Consider the following 20,125-nt stretch of genomic DNA (forward strand, 5'->3'; position numbering starts at 1 on the left):
TAGTTTATTAAATTTAATGATTAATTAAAAGAAAAGTTACTAAGCGTGAAAAATAAAATTGCATACTTAACACGTTGATAGCCGTGTAAATTTTAAATATCCTGCCTATAGCGCCGAAACACGATCACTAATTTTAAAATAATATATACCATAATATCATAATGTCCATATAATATGAACATATCCCAGTGAAAGCAAATTAGTTAAGTATTTTATGTTGCATTTAGAGTATTTTAGAATATTATTATTTAGAATATTGAAAGTATTAGAAATTTTACAATTATGACTCTTTTAAATTTAAATATATACTTAAACTGAGCTTTATGTACCATGTGCCATTGATAAGTTTAGTTCCGGTCACTAATACGTCATACTATTTAACATGTTAAAGATGTACTAAAGAAAGTGTTTTAAAGAAAATGTGTCAAAAGAAATGTATTAAAAAAAAATTGTATATGCTTCGATGTCTATTCATATTGATATAAAAAAGTCATTGACAAATTACGAAGTAATAAGAGATAACTTAAAAGAACGTTTCCATTTCTAAACTCAAGCGTTTTGAAATAATTGAGAAAAAAAGATTTCACTGTACAGATACACGCTTCGCTTACACTTTATTAATTCATTTGCAATACATTAATTAAGTCTGTTTAAATAGCATCGAGGCTACCTACTGTATGCCTTCGTTTATACTATAGACAATCATCTAGCTTAAACACACACTCTGGCTTCCAATAATCTCTTTTTCTCGTTCTCTCACTCTCACTCATTCCTTTTCTTTCGTTCTCTCTTCGTGTTCTCCTTTCTCATTTGCGCAGTTTTTAATTTCTCTTTAATCTGTTCCATTATCGATATCGTTTATCGTTATTGTTATTACCATTGTCATTATCATTATACCATATAATATATCATAAGATCGACATTAAAAACTAAAATTCGTATAAAAAGCGTCGTTATTCATACTAACAATGTAACTGTACTATTTAAATAATAATTGAATCTTAAAAAATTATTTGTTCTTGTTGTTATTGGTGGTGTATCTGAATGTATGAGATGTCTAATGCATCGACTATAATACGAGGGTGCAAGGCGTGCATAAAGTGATGTACACACATGTTTCACGCATACGTTTACGTCGACTTGCATTCTAAGAACGTTTGGTAAGATCGCGAAATGCCCCGACAATGCGCTCACGTATTAAAATATATAACGTTGTATATTTTATATTATTTATCATTGTGAAAACCAACGATCGTCCTAAAGAAGAAAAATTCCGAGACGTACATATATAGATTGATTTGCGGAAATAAAAAAATTAGTAAGAAAATGACTATATGGTCATTTAATATAAACGTATTGTCTGCAAATGAAATTAAAAAGTGATAATAAAAAGACGCGCGTTTTTACTCGTTACGATCTTACTGTTACCGATCGTTCTTAGACCATGTCAGGACGACAATACATCCATTTTGCGTATTCAGCCGCACCCTGCATATTTCGTTAATCGTCATTCACGTTGTAGTCGTTTTCACGCGGCATTTTATAATCTAGCTAATACTTTTACATACTACGAATGTTTAGCACATATCACTACGGCCGAACCACTTCTCTCTCTCTCTCTCTCTCGCTCGCTCTCTTTCTTCCTCTATTCTCTTTTTAACCGTTGTTATTACATAATTATCCGCTATTACGAGCAATAATGTACATCAATTACATAAAAAACAAGATATCATTAATGTTCTTGTGTTAATCGTTTTATCGTCGTGCGATGGTCACATTTACGAAGGTACCGCGGCTTATCTAATGAATCCAAGACTTACTACCGACACCATCATTCATACGTAGCATGTTCTTACATCGCCCTGTCGCACGATATCTGTTTCGAAACGTGTTTGGGTTGTTTCATCGTCCCGGGTACACTGCGTGTGAGATATTACATTATTGTAATCCTATCGAGAAATCGATTATCGCTTAAAAAACTCGCGTTATTATTACGAACAATCAAACTCGAGGTCCTGTCGGAACTCGACGCGGATAAAATTCAACGACGCTTACATTTCACAGTGTAACGCTACGCACCATGTAGGATAAAACTGCTTTAATTTGTTAAAAAAAAAAAAAAAAAAGAACGTGAACATGATAGTCCATTGCCTTGCTTTAAAATTTATAACTTTTTTCTTTCTTTGTTAAAAGCGACTGCCATTCAACGCATACAATTGTACTGTGTTCACTCTAAGGTAAATGGAATTTTTAATTCATATTGCTTTCATATATGATATTTGAATCCGAATGATATCAGTTGAGTTAATGTAGCACTAGTTTTAGCCATACTAAATCAGATTTATTAAAACGTACTTAGTCAACAAAAACCATTCACTTTCAGACTTTAACAGACTACATTTTCCAACGTTCATATATTTTATTTTATCCTATGTCTTATAGGTTTAATTCTCCCTTGCAAATTAATTACTTATCAAGTTTCGTTTGACATAGGTAAAGAGATTTACATTTCTTTTTATAAAAATTCACGTCGAGTTATTAAGATACTCTGTTTGTGTGCAATCATTCAATCAAATAAGCCTCATTTCCGTTCACCCATGATTCAAACATAAATAAATAAAGTAAAAAGCGAATTAATAAAAAGAAAGGGACAAAGAATCCGTGGAATGGCATTAACTCCGTCCTTAATTGGAAGATTGACTTCGTCATTCTGTTGTATATCTTACTGTACAGCAAATGTTACCCTTATCGTGCTGACGTTTTCGTGGGCAGAAGTGTTACGTGTATGTGTGTTGCATGTTCGTGTGACGTGACTATCTATATAGTATACATATACACTATATTCATATTTATACATTTATATTTATATTTATATATATTTATATATATTTATATATACCTCTTCTTTTCACATTCATTACTTTGCAAAATATTTCTTTTGCCGACACGCCGGCACTAAGCCCGTATAATACAATTGCAAATTACATTCTTGTTTGCTTAGGCAAAAATTTACTCGTTTTATTCAGTAAGTACAGTGACCATCTGCATTGAGTTTCATTTCTACTCGGGAAGCAGGGAGTTTGGAGGCTTCGAACGAGTAGATGCATTCCCATACATGGGTGTTTTTAGTCGCGCCGATCTTAAGAAGCTCCGAATCACAAAATGTAATCTATATCGTAAAGTCTCTGTCACGGCTTCCGGCCATGATAAGTTTTATAACTTCTCTCATGATCCTACTAACAATCCTTATGTTGTTCGTTAAACGTAACTTGAGTTTCGTTCAGCAGAGGCATCTCGACGAATATATATATATATATAATTCTTGCAACATCGCGGTTTTTTTCTTTAGTTCGCCGTTGATGCTACAGAGAGGGGAAGTACGAGCCGTTAAAGACGTTCGTCACCATTAGATTAGTTTCGAGTATTAAGGTATGTGTGTACTTAGAAGGAGAGAAGCAGCCACGCGAGCGTCGATTACGGGTGAGTAACGAGTACATAGGATGAGAAGAGGCGAATGTGTAACACGTACGTAACGCGACGCATACGAAGATGTACCCGTATTCGTGGACTTCCTATTACTGTTTTTTGTTTTCTCTCTATTAGTATTAAAGTTGTTCGGTCAGCCGCTAGAACGAGGCCGACGGAGCACAGAGAAAACAGGACTCGCCGTTAGTCTCTTGGACGATTCCTAATGATACTATATGTCAAGGGATCTATCCTCTAGTAGTAGAAGTGGGCAAAACTGTTGCAGGTGTTGCGAGAGCGAACCGAGCCTCAGCTATGCGTTTGTGGGTGTGGAGGTGGTGCGCCAGTAATCTCGGTCCAACGCATTTCGAAGAAACTGCGCATCCCGTGTCCAGCCTTCCCCACGGGACTGTCATCCTCGTTGAATACCTCGCAGTTGATGAACATCTGTCTGACATCGGCGCAAAACTCATCGCGAGACTTGTACCTGTATCGAGAAGCACTCTTTGGAACATATTCGGCAATTTTCCAATTTGTTCGGATTGAAGCTGACGATCACGTTAGAGCTTTTTTCTAGAGATCTTAGGTGAACTGTTTACTTTTTTTTTTATGTTTAGGGAAAGAGGCATTTCTAAATAGAGAGTACGTTCAATTAACTAGTAGTCGTTGGTACGCGTGTAACTTACACGGAGTCCTGCAATTTCTTCTTGATCGTACTGAGATCCATGGGTGTTTTAATAATTTTCTTGTAGGTAGGAAACTGTTTGGTGTTCACCGGCAAGAGGAACGGCCAGGCCTCGTCCTGTTGCTCCAACTGTTCGAGTAGCACCTTACAAGGAGCCAACTCTCGTTGCTGTTTCTTCGTGAGCGTCCTATTGTTTCCCTCCTTCCGTGGCGAAGCAGTTGGGGTTGCCGGTTCCGATGAACTGACGTCCTCTACGTGTGTGTTCGATGCCGTTGACGGCGTTGGACTGCGACGCAAAACAACAGAAATTATTTGCACGTTTATCTTTCTCGTTTGCAGGAGGTTTTTCCGTCATAAAAGCTTCTGGACGAATGCATTAAGACTCGAGCGTGTTTTTTCTGCTTGAGACGGGTACGTTGTTCTCGATGGAACATTTCGTCTTTCTGACTCTTTGTCTTTCGTTTATATTTGGTCTCCCTTTTTTCTCTCTCGCCGTTTTTTTTGCCCTTCTATGGTTTATTATTATTATTATTATTATTATTATTATTATTATTATTATTATTATTATTATTATACATTTTCGAGTAATCATAGAACCTGAAGGCAGCACTACCGTTACGACGAATTTTCTAAGAAAATACCCATCCCATACTTGATGATCGTAACACGCTGTACAAAGTACAGGGTGTCCCCCGACGAGAAGGGACCTGACGCTATGGTATATTCACAGGGTATCGATGATTGCTTTTTAGTTAGTAGAAGAACAACATTAACTACGATTAACCTATCGTGGAACACCCTGTATGGAGTAAATACTTCTTTACAACAATAACTTTCGACGAGTATGTACGATACGAGTCGAGGATATAAGTCGGTATAATCGCATGAGAACAGTGTATACTTTCTATGTTCGTTCGTTTTAAAGCGGTTCTTTTGTTTCATATTCGATCGGAAATTGTTTGTTTATCGTATACGTTCGCTGAACAATGTTATAATTATTGAGTCATGGTTTCGTAGCTGTTTTCCCTACTGTATACTTCGTATGAAACGTTGTTAAATCAGCGAGTTGACAATGTTTGGTTTTTTAACGTAATCACCTAGCTGGTGGATGATCAGAACTTTCACTTTCTCTGGTGCCTGCCCCTTTGGTATGACTCCTTCGACTACTATTTCTCTTCTTTGGTTGTTTACTGTGGCAATTAGAACAATACCATTTACCCCTTGGCATCTGAAAATATCAAGTATGCACGTGAATCAAGCAGATAAAGATATTTTATTCAAGGAAAGCCTCAATACATTCTGTGGTTTGTAAACAATAGATAAAATAATTTCTTACTTTTGGCATAACAGGATTGTGGCAGTCAGTGTGATAAGCCCGTGGACAGAGTTCACATAGCACTAAATTTTTACCAACCCTCTTTCCACATACCAAACAGTTTCGTTCCCCTGTAGCTTTGTTCATGCATTCGTGACAATACCTAAGATATTTACAATCGTTTAATTACAAAACGAGTTTTTACTATTTCTTGTACGTTTAAGATACAATTTCTTACCAGTCACCATCAGGAATGTTTTCCATTTTTGGACGGAAACAATAAGTATGATAGCCGCGGTCACAACCATCACACAGTAATAGTTTGTCTTCGTTATCTCCGCTATGACAGAACTGACAATTCTGTAACAGAAAAAGAAAATTTTCCAATTTAAAATGTTAAAACACATTGTTCGGGGTAAATTAATTTTAATGTTTCAGCGTTTTGTTATTCAAGCATTTAAAGCTAAACCCCATGGATGCAATAAATGTTAATAAGCAAAGAATACAATAAATAAGTGGGATAAATCAACATTCAGGAATATTTAATTAACGAAATGAGAGTAAAGCATTTTAATTCCGTTCGTGTCGTGCATATCGTCATTGTTATAATTTATTATGTGATTAAGATTGAGTATAAATGGCGAGTCGGGATAAAAGAATAATAGATATATTTCGATGCTTAGATTATGCATATAGTATAAAGTCGTTATAACTAAACATCGAAGCTACTCTACAAAAGGAAAAATATGAAGCAATAAAGGAAAAAATGAGTAGATGATAAGCGGCATATTTTCTTGCATGCTACCGTTACGTTAGACTCTAACCACCATTAAACTTGTTAACGTATTATTCATTTTTCAAATTATAGCAATTTAAAGTAACTTAGTTTGTAAGTTTAGAATTGATAAAATATCAAACTATTTCAAATAACAATGATGAAAGCGTATCAAATAATTTAATTTTTCTATATTTAATTTTTCGCTAATTTACAACTATGGCTGCCGCATTATTCGCACTTATAAAAATTACCATTAATTCGTATTAAACTTCCTTACAATATCGTATGTAAGTATGTATATTATTGGAAAATACCACGGTAAGAGCATTTCGTTTGACTGAACCGTTTACCAATCATCATCGAAAGCGATAATGTTCTCTGTGGTTCACTGTGCAAGGAAGGACGAAAGAGTCACGCAGGAAGTAAAAAGGATACTTTGGTTAGTAAGTTAGTGCGAATACCCACAGAGGCCTGAGAAGTAGTCAATAGCTGATTGTATTGAGTGGTAGCTTTGAGTGAGACGCAGCGGTTTCGTAGCTTGACGCAGACCGAGTTTCTAGCTGGTGTTAGACTCACAGCCTTCATGATGCTCTTGTCCCAAGCGATGCTGGCCTCCAACATATAAAGCGCCATGGCGAGCTGAGCGGACGTGTGTGCTCGAGCCGTTGCTTCTCGCCAGTTGTTCAGCCCTCTTGGAGTTGTTTCTTCTTGAGGTATCGGGGTCTGATTGCTCTGATCCGAATTATTCGAATTTGCGTTAGCAGCGGCCGCTTGTTCTGCCTTTAAGGCCGCTAGATTTGGATCTCCAGTACTATAATTTAAAATGAAATATTTAAATTTGAAATGCAGACAGAAAAACATTTGAATTTTAGAATAATATTGAACTAAAATAACTAGGGTATGTAAAGCCTAAATACTAGTAGATAGTCTTACCAAACGCCTAACGGTGGTTTTAAGTATCTCCTTTCAATAGCTGCTTCCAGGGACAGTAACCTTTGTCGAGCTTGTTCAACCGCGCTAATTTTCTCCATTTCGTTCAGTTTTTCAATTTCTTCTGCCTCTTCGGTTCCTGCTCGTGGAGGTAACTTCCAGCCTTTGATCTGCATGCTGGCATTTGCGACTTTATCTTCTAGAGCCTCGACTTGTTCCAAGAGCTGCGCATCTACCCGTAATGCGACTTGTTCACTCCAGTCAGCCGGGTTGTCTGGTTTTGGAATCGGTGTGTCGGGTTCGTCTGGTGTCGCTTGAAGTTCGGTAGCAGTCAGGTTACCAGGGTCCACGTTGATCTTGCCCGTAACAGCTAGGAAAGATTCCATGGTCGCCCACGTTGTACGTTTTAGTTCCTTCTCGCGAACACCGCGAGAATGAAGGTGCTCCAATAGTTCTTGAAACGTGTCTACGTCCGTTATTCTCCACCAACCATATCTCAAATCTAAATATGAACGAAGAGAGACGTTAGTCTTAAGAATTTATCTTAAACATAACTTTTAGTTATGTCTTTTAGCTAGAGCTCTAGCATATGTTACTTACCTTTTGGTACTGGTTTGGCTTCTCCAGGGGGTGGTAAACCATGCACTTTCAAATACTCAAGTTGCGCTGCTTCGTCTTGAGTCAAAATCAAAGGAGCTGGACTATCGCACCTGTCATAATTTGGACTAGCCGGCGGAGGGAACACTGGTATTCTCAGTTCGGTTGGTTCGGCTATTCCAAATATTTGCTTGGTACTTGGTCCTGGAGTATCGCAAGTCTCGCGAGGTAAAATCGAGAACCAATTGGATTCGTTGCTATTATCTGGAATTATTAGCGTAAAGCAGATTAATAAAACGTCTTTAATAATACTTTACATCAACAGTAAATGGAGACAATCTTACTAGATATAAAGGTGCCGTTTAATTCTTTTCCATTATGAAGATTGTTAACATGGTTGAACTTATCACCGTTTGGAATTGTTTCGACGATTTTATCTTCCATTATCTTCACCGCTGGTTTCATGTCTTCATCTGCTTCGTCGTTCTCCTTCTTCGTCTCTTCTTTGATATCGACATCCATACTAACTATCTCTGTTTCTTGTTTAATCTCTTCAGACGTGACGTTGGTCTTCGCATCGGTCATCGAATTATCCAAATCATTCTTTTTCTCTTCCTTCATGTTCGCCAAATTCTCGCAGTTTTGCATAGGTTCTTTCTTGCAATTAACATCTTCACTTTCAGATTTCGTTTTGTCCGCCAAAGGCTTGACGTCGGCCTCTTGCTCGCTCGAATTGAATTTCTTCTCCTTCTTTACGTCGTTAGGAGCTTCGTTCTCGCGATTCTCGACTTTGGTGTCCTCCTGCTTCGTTTCTGATTTTTCCTCCATCGATACGTTTTTGTACTTTTCGTCTAGTTCAGCCTGCAACTCTAGGATTTCTGGTTCAGCGCTTTCCATGGCTTCGACGAAGATGCCACCAGCGCATGCCAGCTCCCAGTATCTTCTCCAGTATCTGTCTTGCCCAAATATATGTGCTCGTAGCTGTTTCGAGAAGCTGTTCAATTTCTGCAATTGTTCCTCTGACTGTTTCAACAGTTTATCCAATTTTTTACCCAGTTCTTCGCCGGACAGATTTTTGTCCTCCTCCTAAGTTACGCACAAGAGAATTAAACCATCTTTCAGAATAGAGCAATCAACTGTATTTTATTAAATTGTAATTTATTGAACTATATAATTTACCTCCTCGGGCTGAGTTCCTTCGCTCTCATTCTCGGACATGTCTTCAACCTCGTCTTCGTGATGAATTTCATCAGGAGTGGGTGTCGTCCCCACTGCTGTCGACGTCGTGTTACCTTCTTCGTCAACCTCTTTCTTCTCGATCGTAATAGTATCTCCAGTTTTGTTAACGATTACGCCAACTGCTTCCATTCGAACCTTTCGACTATGCAACTGCCTCAATCTACGAAAAAGATGGAAAAGAATCAATCATTATCACAAAGATATGCAGTATCTGGACACTTCTTTACCTTTAACCAAATGTATTTTAATTATAAGATTACCGATAAATCAAATTGCAATGATTTTATTCTTCATAATCACTATTGTGATTATATAGTAGTATCATTGATCTGATAAAATGTTTTCCAATAGGTAATGTAAATTTATAGTCTAACGATTCCTTGGAAAGTTAATAAGTGTTGCTTCTAACTAATAATTTATCATTAATTTACATACGTTGGAAAAATTCAAAGCAAAGTTAGTATAAAGCGACAAAACTATTTGAATATTTAAGATAGTATAAATTACATAAAAGTATAGTAACGCCAAGTGGTAGTATACATCAGAGTATTAGCATAAAAAAATACTTACTTCCTAATTTTTGTATCCAACACAAATCTCTCTTTCCTCAATTGAGCTACCGTCTCCAAGCTACCTTCGATCTGTCGGATCACAGCCTTGTTCTGCAATAGCTCGTTGCAGAGAAACGCGAGCATCTGCGCCTTATGCGTGGGATTCAAGGCCAGGAATGGTTTGTCCCTCAGCCTCTCGGACATCTTCCATGTTTCGTTGTTGTGCAAGTGTTCGTAGAATTGAGCGTTCTTTCCTGAACAGGTCGAGGCATAGTCACCGCCATTCTGATGATGATCTGCGAATTTTTTGTCACGCTCTCGTTCCAAACATACTCCCGTCAAAGCCTTCACTTCTCCTGTCGCGTTCGCGTATAAGTAGATTCGTAAGACTTCGCTGATGTTAGCGTGCGTTATATCAGCTTGACGTAAACTTTGACCAAGACCGGTTGTATGCCTTGCCGGTTGAGGGATTCCTGGATCTTCGATAGCGCATACTAACAGATGTGTCATCACGGAAAGAAGTTCTTCCTCAGCTTCCTCATCGTTTAGCAGCGCGAGTTGGAGGCTTTTTAGGCTTGGGAGCGATTCCATATCTGAATGAGCGAAGATTATATGATCAGTAAATTTTAATAGAATTATGTGCGATCAATACTCACGAATAAAAGATTGCCAACGATTTCGATCAGTAATGCTTCAATGATTAATCTACTTCTAACTTTAGGATTGTCTCAAATCTTTTTCGTCACACAATTCAAGGTGATCATTGATAGTAAGGAAAAAATTAATTCATTCTCCTATTCTAATGCTCCAAAAGTAGAATAGAATGATTTATATGCATGGAAATCTTGAAAGACGTGGCAGTCGTGTCTTTGGTCGATCTAATATTACAACTGACGAAGATTAAAGTATAAAACTTGTAACCAAAGAAATCAAAGCGAAAGATACATAAAAAATATGAAATACCAGAGAAATGTTATCTACATATTTTGTCAGGAAATTGTGAATCAGTCGTTTGATCAGCTTGAAAGTTCGTGTCAAGAACAAATTGTTCAGCATCCTAGCGAAGAAGGAACCAACGTAACGGAGGTTTACGTGGTAAGTCAATAATCTGTTTCAGGAAAATTATTGCAAATCAAAGACCACCATAACCAATGAACAATTAATCTACTTCTAACTTTAGAATTGTCTCAAATCTTTTTCGACACACAATTCAAGGTGATCATTGATAGTAAGGAAAAAATTGATTCATTCTCCTATTCTAATGCTCCAAAAGTAGAATAGAATGATTTATATGCATGGAAATCTTGAAAGACGTGGCAGTCGTGTCTTTGGTCGATCTAATATTACAACTGACGAAGATTAAAGTATAAAACTTGTAACCAAAGAAATCAAAGCGAAAGATACATAAAAAATATGAAATACCAGAGAAATGTTATCTACATATTTTGTCAGGAAATTGTGAATCAGTCGTTTGATCAGCTTGAAAGTTCTAGTGTCAAGAACAAATTGTTCAGTATCCTAGCGAAGAAGGAACCAACGTAACGGAGGTTTACGTGGTAAGTCAATAATCTGTTTCAGGAAAATTATTGCAAATCAAAGACTACCATAACCAATGAACAATTAATCTACTTCTAACTTTAGAATTGTCTCAAATCTTTTTCGACACACAATTCAAGGTGATCATTGATAGTAAGGAAAAAATTGATTCATTCTCCTATTCTAATGCTCCAAAAGTAGAATAGAATGATTTATAAGCATGGAAATCTTGAAAGACGTGGCAGTCGTGTCTTTGGTCGATCTAATATTACAACTGACGAAGATTAAAGTATAAAACTTGTAACCAAAGAAATCAAAGCGAAAGATACATAAAAAATATGAAATACCAGAGAAATGTTATCTACATATTTTGTCAGGAAATTGTGAATCAGTCGTTTGATCAGCTTGAAAGTTCTAGTGTCAAGAACAAATTGTTCAGTATCCTAGCGAAGAAGGAACCAACGTAACGGAGGTTTACGTGGTAAGTCAATAATCTGTTTCAGGAAAATTATTGCAAATCAAAGACTACCATAACCAATGAACAATTAAACCCACCAAAGCCTAAAGTCTCGCCGAAATTATGCAGAAATTCGAACACCATCACAATGTCTGCGAATGCCTGACCGGACAGCTTGAGACCAGGTAGTCGTTTCAATTCTGGCAGTGGTCTGTGATCTGGAAACAGAGAAATACCTTGTGTCACAGAAGCTCTATAATCGAGGAACAAAAGCTTGGCAGAGACATACCCGTTAGCTCCATGTCCTCGACAGGCTTTCTGATCTGTTCGATCAGTTCCATCTCAACCTTCCTCTGTTCAGCTCGTTTCTCCTTCGTCGCTATTCTCTCGGCTCTCGCCTCTAACCGTTTCTTCTCTCTTTCCTCCATTTTTCGTCGATTTTCCAACGCTCGAACCAACGCCATGTGCTGTCTCCTTCGTTCTCTCTCCTAAAGTATCCAAGGAAAGGAATGTAACGAACGAAAGGCATAAAATAAAACAGAGAGCGTCCCATGCAGAGAAAATTGTTCTTAAAAGATCTCGTTAGCAGCACAACTTTGACACGCACGGACTACGGCAAACTCTATGACCGTTTCCAAAGATGCTGGTTTCAGAGAAAGCTACAAACTCGATAGTGGCAATTCGACTTTTGGTTTTGTTCAAAAATACCGTGCACAAAAAACTCTTCTTTTACCCAACCACACTGTTCGATATTTCGTCTACTATTTTTCGAATGATCACTGCGCTTTGATGTCCACACAGCGTTCTATTTAGTATGATATTTCTTTTCCATTTCTCTACATATTTTACTCGTTATTCTGTTATTATTACGTGAGATGCAAGCATCTGAATTTTATATCGATATGAACGAAGCGAGAAAGAAGCGTCTTAGGATGCAAAATGACTGATATCACTGAGACGGGGTATAAACATCGTTACCGAGGGACTGGTTAGTGAACGTGGATCTCTCGAAAAGCATTAGTGTCGTTCGCGTGGCGAAATTATTTTTCAAATGCGATTTCAATCGTCGATAACTCGTGGCAGATCTAAGATCCTCGACGAGAAACCGACGAGTCTGCGAGTGCAGATTAATTTCAACTAGTGACGCACAAGTGAACCTGATAACTTTGAACTCGTCAGCCGGTCTACCTTTCCGCTACTCATCGTTTAGCGAGCTATCGATTCAATCTTACCATATCACAACTATATAATTTGCCATAATTAAGCTTGATAAAATGATAACAAAGCGATGATAATTCAATTTAAATTCGCAGTAAGACTATCCGCAAATTTGACAAATTATTGGCTTATGAAAAAGTATCGTACGTATGGATTGGGATTTAATCGATCGACTGTGCTTTACTCTTTATTTCCTCCTTTCTTAGACAGACACGAGACGTAGACAGTGACGAGTTTAAAGTTGATGAAAATTCGATTCGTTCCGTTTTAAGGAAGTCGTCTTAAACTAGATTGGGTATGAGACATACCAGCTCGACGGTGTAGAGCATCTCGCGCTGCTTGGTGAGCTCCTGCATGTACATCTGCGGCACAAAACATATCCACAGTCCACCAGTGCTCAAACTAACTTTACGCGCTCAAAACTAACAGTACATCTTGGTTTCTTTGACGCGTCTTATAATCACGTTGCAAAATCAAATCTTTCATGAGAAATAAATTTTCAACTGTCTTTTTAAGAATTTCTTTTTTAAATCATATAAAAAAGACTGTTTGACATCTGTGTTCATCATAGTGACCATAGTTCGCGATTATCGTATCTAGATCAACGTCGATCAAAGACACTTTGAAATATAGATTTTATTTTTGGAAAAAAACGTAGTTTGAATCGTAATTACGTTACGTTCAAGCGGATCGTCTAATTCCATAAGATAGCTACGTCAAGACCAAATTCACGCCTGTGTCACAAACGAACGGAAACGAAAACTCAAGGCAACCATAGGGATGCGGCAGTGTGCCGCGAAATCTACGTTCAAGAAACCACAGAGACGAAATTACAGTGCTACATCACAAAACTAAAAAAAAAAAAAGAAAAGCAAACACATATGTAACAGAACAGTGTGACGTAGCGTGTGTCTGTGGAAATGACGAAATAACGGAAAACTTTGCGTCTCCTCACCGTCGTGTAGCTTTGCTTTCGTATGAAGATCAAAGTCAAATGAAATAATTCTTAAATAAATAAATGAAGAATTTAGAAGGAAAAAAAATACAATATAAAAAAACCGAAAGGGATGTAAAAATTTTGAATAAAAAACGAAATCTATAGAAGTAACAATTAATGAATGCTTGATTGAAATAAAAAAAAAAGATGTAAAAAAAAAAAAGAAACAAAAATATGATAAAAGTGAAAAATGAACAGATAATATAATTCAATATTTAATTGCTTAGCAGATTAGTAAATGGAGAGACGGATGGACGTAATAAGCTGTTTGTATAGGTCGAAAATATATAAAAAACAGAAGCTAATATCTCTACGAAAGAAATAAAAATACACACACACACACACACATACACACCATCTATTCTACAGCAATGAGACGATACGCGAGAATGATCTTTGAAAATGATAGAAGATCTGCTTGCACTCACCTGTTCTTTCAGCATAACCGCCTGCTGCCGCTTCAGTTCTCGTTCCTGGGAAATCACAAGAGAATTCTCGTAGTCATTTTTCTCTCGTTCGTTAATTATCGTTCTTCTAAAAAGCAACTAACGAAGCTGCCGAGACGCGAGTATGTTCGCACGGGACAAAATAACGAAACGATAGGAAGGAAGAAAAAGAAAGACAAAATGACAGAAACCGGGGGGGGGGGGACGGAGGAGACACAAAACGTGTGATCGTTCAACGAGCAAAAAGGAAATTCCTATGGCCAAATTGTTAATGACAAACAACATCCCGCTTTGAGAACAACTTTCCGTGCCGATGAAACGCCAATTTCATGCCACGAATTAACAATAATAGGCTTTTGAAATTTTTTACAAATTTTTTCAAATACGCTGAAATAGAGGATAATTTTATAAAATTCGCAATCGAGTCTATAGCGGAAAGCAAGAGTCGAGTAACAAGTTGGAATTTAATTTATCGTTAAATAAAGCGCAGCTCGAATAAAGTTAGGCAATTTCAGGGTCGGGTATTTTTTTTTTTTTTTCATTTTAATAAATCGCAGAGACGGGATAAAATACGAAGTGGAACGTTACGGTTTAGAGAAATCAGGCTAACGTGTAACAACGATTTTAGGATTACCTGTTGCTTCCGTTGTTGCTCTTCCAGTCGTATCTTCTCCACCTCTTCCTGCCGTTTTTTCCGAGCCTGCGCACATGCCATATACACACGTCACTCGCATCCATCATTATTTTTTTGCAGGGTCAAACTTATACAATCATTTCTGCTTAATTTGATTTCTTATTTTTCTCGACCTTCGCGGGGGAGTTTTACCGTTTTAAATTCACAGATCGTCTATTTTTCCTTTGTCTTTTTTTTCGATTTCACACGAGGGGAATTTCCGTAGATTCTTTTCTTTTTCTTTTTTTCTTTTCACCGACAATCACGCGATATTATTATCTATACTAATATCTATGCTAATATCTATACTAATCGAAGGATCTTATTGGATGTTTATTTTATAAAAAAAAAAGAGCAACAAAAAGAAGAATTATACAGGAAGTTCTGTCACATTGATCTTATTTTTCTGTTGAAGTATTTTCAATATTCTGTTTTTCGATCGTTTCTCTTCTTAGATACCGTGTGCACCGCGTGTACCTCTATGAAATTCTCTTCTCTGCAAGGTCTAAAATTTCTACGTTGAAAATCTGGAGAAGCCCCGAGATTCTCATTGAAAATTGTTCTTTCGCGAGGTCTTTTTTTTTGTGGAAAATCCGATCTCTTCGTGCTATTCGTAACTCAAACGCTACAGTGTAGAAGCGAACTCGACTACGTTAGCAGAGTCTGTGACAGGGAGATAAGCGTCTAATCTAGCGTGTCTAAATTCTAATTTCTCCAATCGAGGCTCGATATCGTCATTTTGGTCGGTTTCAGTATCCGCTGATAAAAAATCGTTCTCGAGACGTAAACCTTTTCTCGATTTCATTAAACTCATGGTAATTCGGTGAATCCGTTTTTCTTGAGAAATGAATAAACGTACAAATCGATAAGAATATGCCAATGAGCGGAGAATAGCAATCCAAATATAGGTAGTTACAAAGAAAATGTAAGACTTGGCTCGATATAAATGCCAAAGTTAATTCTTTCCACGTTATATCGAGTTTTGTATTCGCTACATTTTTCGACCAACGTAAGATGATATTTAAATTCATGGTGAGAGATGGATCGAAATGTTTTGGATTTTTTTTTTTTTTTGTAACGACTGCGGATTTATATACACTTATCTAGAAATGCAAAAATACACGCAGTGCAAAGATATATAAAATATCTAAAGTATAATATAAAAGTATTAAATAGGCGAAAGGAACTTTTGTCTTGATAATTTGCATAAACATTTGCAGCTTGTTGATTAATAATAACGTGGTCGATACGGCAATGATCTATTAAAAATACACGTCTATTACGACACACGGAAAGCATACGTGAACCCATAAAATATCGAAGTAATAAAAGAAAAACACATCGAACATCCTTTATAAACATGAAAATAGGTTTTCCCGCTTTTCATCGAGACGATCGATTTTGAGTCTTATACCGATTCCACGTTCTTTGTTCGTCCGAGTGAATATGTACTACAAATACACTGAATCTTAAATTCTTTTTGTAACATCCTACATAATTGGTGAACGAGTGGATCAAACCGAGATACAAATTGGAAACAACTACGAGGACAGAAGTAATTGCACACATAAAAACGGCGTGTGTTCGAGTCACGGGACTCTTGACGGAGAAATCTCTTGCACCGGAATCTTCCAAGAAACAAAGAAAGAAAAGAAATATACTGGTGAAAAATCGTACGCATGCTAGTTCGTGGAAAATCTGGTGACAGAAAGAAGAAAACTGAAACGTGATGATAATATACAGATATAACGTGGTGAGAGTGAGAGAAAAGAGAAATCGTAAAAACAAAGAAGAATGGAAATGACGAACAGAGAGAAAGAACTGCAGCCAAGCAGAGAAGTCGAAACAAACCGACGTGTTCCGTGTTCGCGAGGAAACCGCGTGACTACACGGATCACGAAACGGAACATGGAAGAGAAGTGAGGTTGAGGTTTTATCGAACGAAACCAAAAGCTTCTCACCAACTACCAGAGAGAAAAATATATAGACAACATATGAAATATTTAATTGATATAAATATATATATATATAAAAAGTGTGTATATATATAATATATATATAATAGTAATATGTATATATAAATATGTATATATTGTAAACCACCACCATAATTTGTACAAGAAAAAAGACGAAAGACAAAATAACGTAGAAAAGTGGAAAAGTGTTAAAAAAGAGAGTATAAGAGTAAATTTTTGAAGCGATCAAAAGAAGAAGAAGAAGAAGAAGAAGAAGAGGAAGAACGTGAAGAAGAAAATTGTGAGAAGAAAGAGAAACAGGAAGAGAGCGCATGCAGGAGCCAAGCATATATACTCGCCTTATGTATTATGCACATATTATAGTGATATTATATCGGAGTCGTATTAATCGCTGAAGCTGCTATATTGATAAAAATAGTAGAGTATTTGTTAATTAGAACGTGTTGTGGAACAGTAGCCTGTTTAAATTACAAAGAGTTCTTAATAGCTGTGAGCGTGGTCGGTATTCGATATATAATAATTCATAATCATAATGGTAATTAGAATAATGGCAACGGTAATAATAAAGAGCGATAATTATAAAGAGAGCGTAGGTACGATTAATCGAGTAGATAATATTATATGTTGCACGCGACAGCGTTTTCTCGACTTTAAATAAAGAGAGGGGCGAAAAAAATAAAACGAGACGTGAAAAAAAAAATGAGAAAATTGAGAGAGAACGAAATAAAAAAGAACGAAATAAAAATAAAAAAGGAAAATTGTCGAGCGAGAGGAAAAGAAAGCGCTTGATTTGCACGGGCAGCGGTACTCGATAATCGGGTAGAACACGTAAAAATTTGAAAAAAATATGGCATGCTGGATAATCATGTAGCTAGCTGTTATTCTTGTATATATAGTGACAGGAGAAGCTAGGCACAGGATAGCATTGCGACAGTCGGTATTACAATATTTTTTTTTTTTAATTTATCGTCATAGTTTCGCAGATATTGTACATTCACGTGTAATTGAAGAAAAAAAAAAATAGAAGGTTTCTTGTGTCTTCTACGCATACTGTGTTAATCTTCGTCACAATATCGACGTCGAATCTCGAAACTTTCTTTCTCATGTATCATCAAGTAAATCAATAGAAAAGTTCGACGATTCGTTTCTCATGGCACTCGAGCCGAATTGAGCACCGTCTTTAAAATGTGCGTCCAAATGACCGATTAAAAAGGTCGATTTATTGCAATCGATATAACGCGATTTGTCTTATACGAACAGTCGTTTAAATATTTGGAAATCCAAAGTAATTTCACCAAATTTCTCTCTTTTATTTCGACGATTTAATTTCACCGATTAAATACGATTCATTTTGCCTTGTACAAAGTGATTCGCACGACGTGGTCTGTTATCAAAATTATCGACGTTCAAAGGAAACTTTTTTTTATTTCTCAATGATCATGAACATTCCTTTTTAATGATTCTCGATATCTCTGTTTCGAGTTCGATCAAAATAAAAGACAGACGTACATATACGTAAGCATGTTCTTACTTTCGACGATATCACGTTTTCTGTTAAATCAAAAAATCCTCTGCCAGATTACGCCATTAACTTTAAAAATTCTCACGTTAGCGACACCGCGTGAACCACCCTGCAAAACCCATCGACAGTTCCAACTTCATTTTCTCGCGTTTATTGCGTTTTGAAAAAAAAAAAAAAAAAAAAATGCCGAGGAGAGAAAGAAAAACGGACTCAATTTGGCGTGTGCCAGGGATGTCGATATTGTTATCACCCGGCGTCTCTGACCCTACAAAAGCACTGTGTGTGCATCTATATACGCGCTGGCGCGCACGTGCACACGCGTTATGTGTGAGTATGTGTGCGGCTGTGTGTGGTGTGTCCTCTTTCATTCGATCGCTACGTGATGCACAGGTATTTTATAACGTGGCTACTGGTGCTCGTGTACCTGTTTCGTACCTTCGACCATCGCATTTTTCGACTCGTTACGTCGTCTCGAAATCTCGAGAGAAAGTCTCTGTAGTTCGGCCAAGCCTTTCGAATTTCCATGGTAAAACCATGGCGAGTAATGCCGAGCGCACGCGACCATAGGGAGTAAACGGTTTAACAGCTCGAGTGGTAAAGTTTGATGGCCTAATAAGAAACAGACGACGGTGTCGCGTGTAAAACCCATCGATCCCGACCGAGAAAAGATAATCCGAAAACGTTAAACGACACGATGGTGGCCGGTACGAGGCGTCGTTCTCGCGACAAGTGTTCGTCGAAGGGAACCCGGACCATCGTTCGAGCGATTAGAAATTATTGCAGACACTACGAAGAAGAAACGAAAAGACAAGCGAAGAGAACATGTGAACCAGCACGCGGGAAAATAAGAGTAAACTCGTGACTTGGTCAGACTGTTTCCAGAGAACCAACAAAAATCCCGAATTCGTTAATTAAAGGGAGACACGCGTGTAAATTGCGAACAGAGAAAAATGAAAAAAACATAAAGAAGGTCGATGATGAGGAAAAAAAAATATATAAAAAAAGATTCACAGATGATCAATGTAGAAATGCCGGATGCAAACGATTGAGAACACACAAAAAAAAAAAGAAAAAAAAGAAAAAAGAACACGTGGTATGGTCCGCGGAATATGGTTCATGTGAAATACTTGGCGTGAGAAACGTCTGAAAGAGACGCAGTATAATATCTTACCTCTGATTTGTCACATCGTGATACACTTAATCTAGCAATGGACAGAGTAGAGACGGTGAAATGATGGAAGGAACAAGTTGGGCATGGAGTAGACAGGTTAGAGAAAAGATGTCGATCGCAAAAAAATGGGATGGACGACATAGAAAACCAGGCAATCGTAGTCTTACCTCGAGAGGTCCTTCGTCTGGGTCCTCGTGCAAATCGGAAGAAAAAAATAAATGTAGAGGAGACGGTGGAGAGAAAGGGGAGGAGGAGATTGAACGAAGAAATCACAAGGACGACGGTAACGCTCATTAGTGAACATGAAGTCGATGAGGGTTTAATGACGATGTAGGATCGTAGAATGCAGTTCGCGTCCCGCGAAGCGGGTTGGGGGACTCTCGAGCATGGAGGCAAAGGTGAGAGACAGCGGATTCTTCGAAAGCAATTAATCGAGAGTGCAACTAATGGACAAAAGATTCGCGGAAAGAATGGCAGCGGTGCCGGAAACCGGCTTCGGGCAAAGAACTTCTTCAGGGAACGCTCCAGTTCGAAAGTAATTTCGCACTCGACGAATCAATTTGCTTTCG

At 37.4% G+C, this 20,125-nt stretch overlaps 1 protein-coding gene across 18 annotated transcripts in view; it reads right to left on the minus strand.

Annotated features, from left to right (window-relative positions):
• Positions 1-587: 587 nt before the first annotated feature.
• LOC117215851 (bromodomain adjacent to zinc finger domain protein 2B-like) overlaps positions 588-20,125 on the minus strand; it is a 232,859-nt gene continuing 213,321 nt past the window's right edge. For 7 of the 18 annotated variants that reach the window (XM_033462354.1, XM_033462358.1, XM_033462357.1 and 4 more), the window contains 17 exons: positions 19,724-19,747; positions 14,849-14,914; positions 14,197-14,241; positions 13,080-13,133; positions 11,843-12,041; positions 11,652-11,771; positions 9,580-10,153; positions 8,950-9,169; positions 8,115-8,856; positions 7,774-8,034; positions 7,177-7,675; positions 6,709-7,054; positions 5,704-5,825; positions 5,487-5,628; positions 5,248-5,378; positions 4,152-4,436; positions 588-3,952 (listed from right to left, as the gene is read on the minus strand). In XM_033462354.1, the coding sequence (XP_033318245.1) occupies positions 3,775-3,952; positions 4,152-4,436; positions 5,248-5,378; positions 5,487-5,628; positions 5,704-5,825; positions 6,709-7,054; positions 7,177-7,675; positions 7,774-8,034; positions 8,115-8,856; positions 8,950-9,169; positions 9,580-10,153; positions 11,652-11,771; positions 11,843-12,041; positions 13,080-13,133; positions 14,197-14,241; positions 14,849-14,914; positions 19,724-19,747 (4,008 nt within the window). In that variant the 3' untranslated portion in view covers positions 588-3,774. Of the gene's footprint in view, positions 3,953-4,151; positions 4,437-4,542; positions 5,379-5,486; positions 5,629-5,703; positions 5,826-6,708; positions 7,055-7,176; positions 7,676-7,773; positions 8,035-8,114; positions 8,857-8,949; positions 9,170-9,579; positions 10,154-11,651; positions 11,772-11,842; positions 12,042-13,079; positions 13,134-14,196; positions 14,242-14,848; positions 14,915-19,723; positions 19,748-20,125 lie in introns of those variants that run through there. The other 11 variants (XM_033462365.1, XM_033462371.1, XM_033462372.1 and 8 more) reach the window with 8 other exon arrangements.

This window comes from Bombus bifarius, unplaced genomic scaffold, assembly GCF_011952205.1.
Source record: "Bombus bifarius isolate JDL3187 unplaced genomic scaffold, Bbif_JDL3187 scf7180000009832, whole genome shotgun sequence".
NCBI lineage: Eukaryota > Metazoa > Arthropoda > Insecta > Hymenoptera > Apidae > Bombus > Bombus bifarius.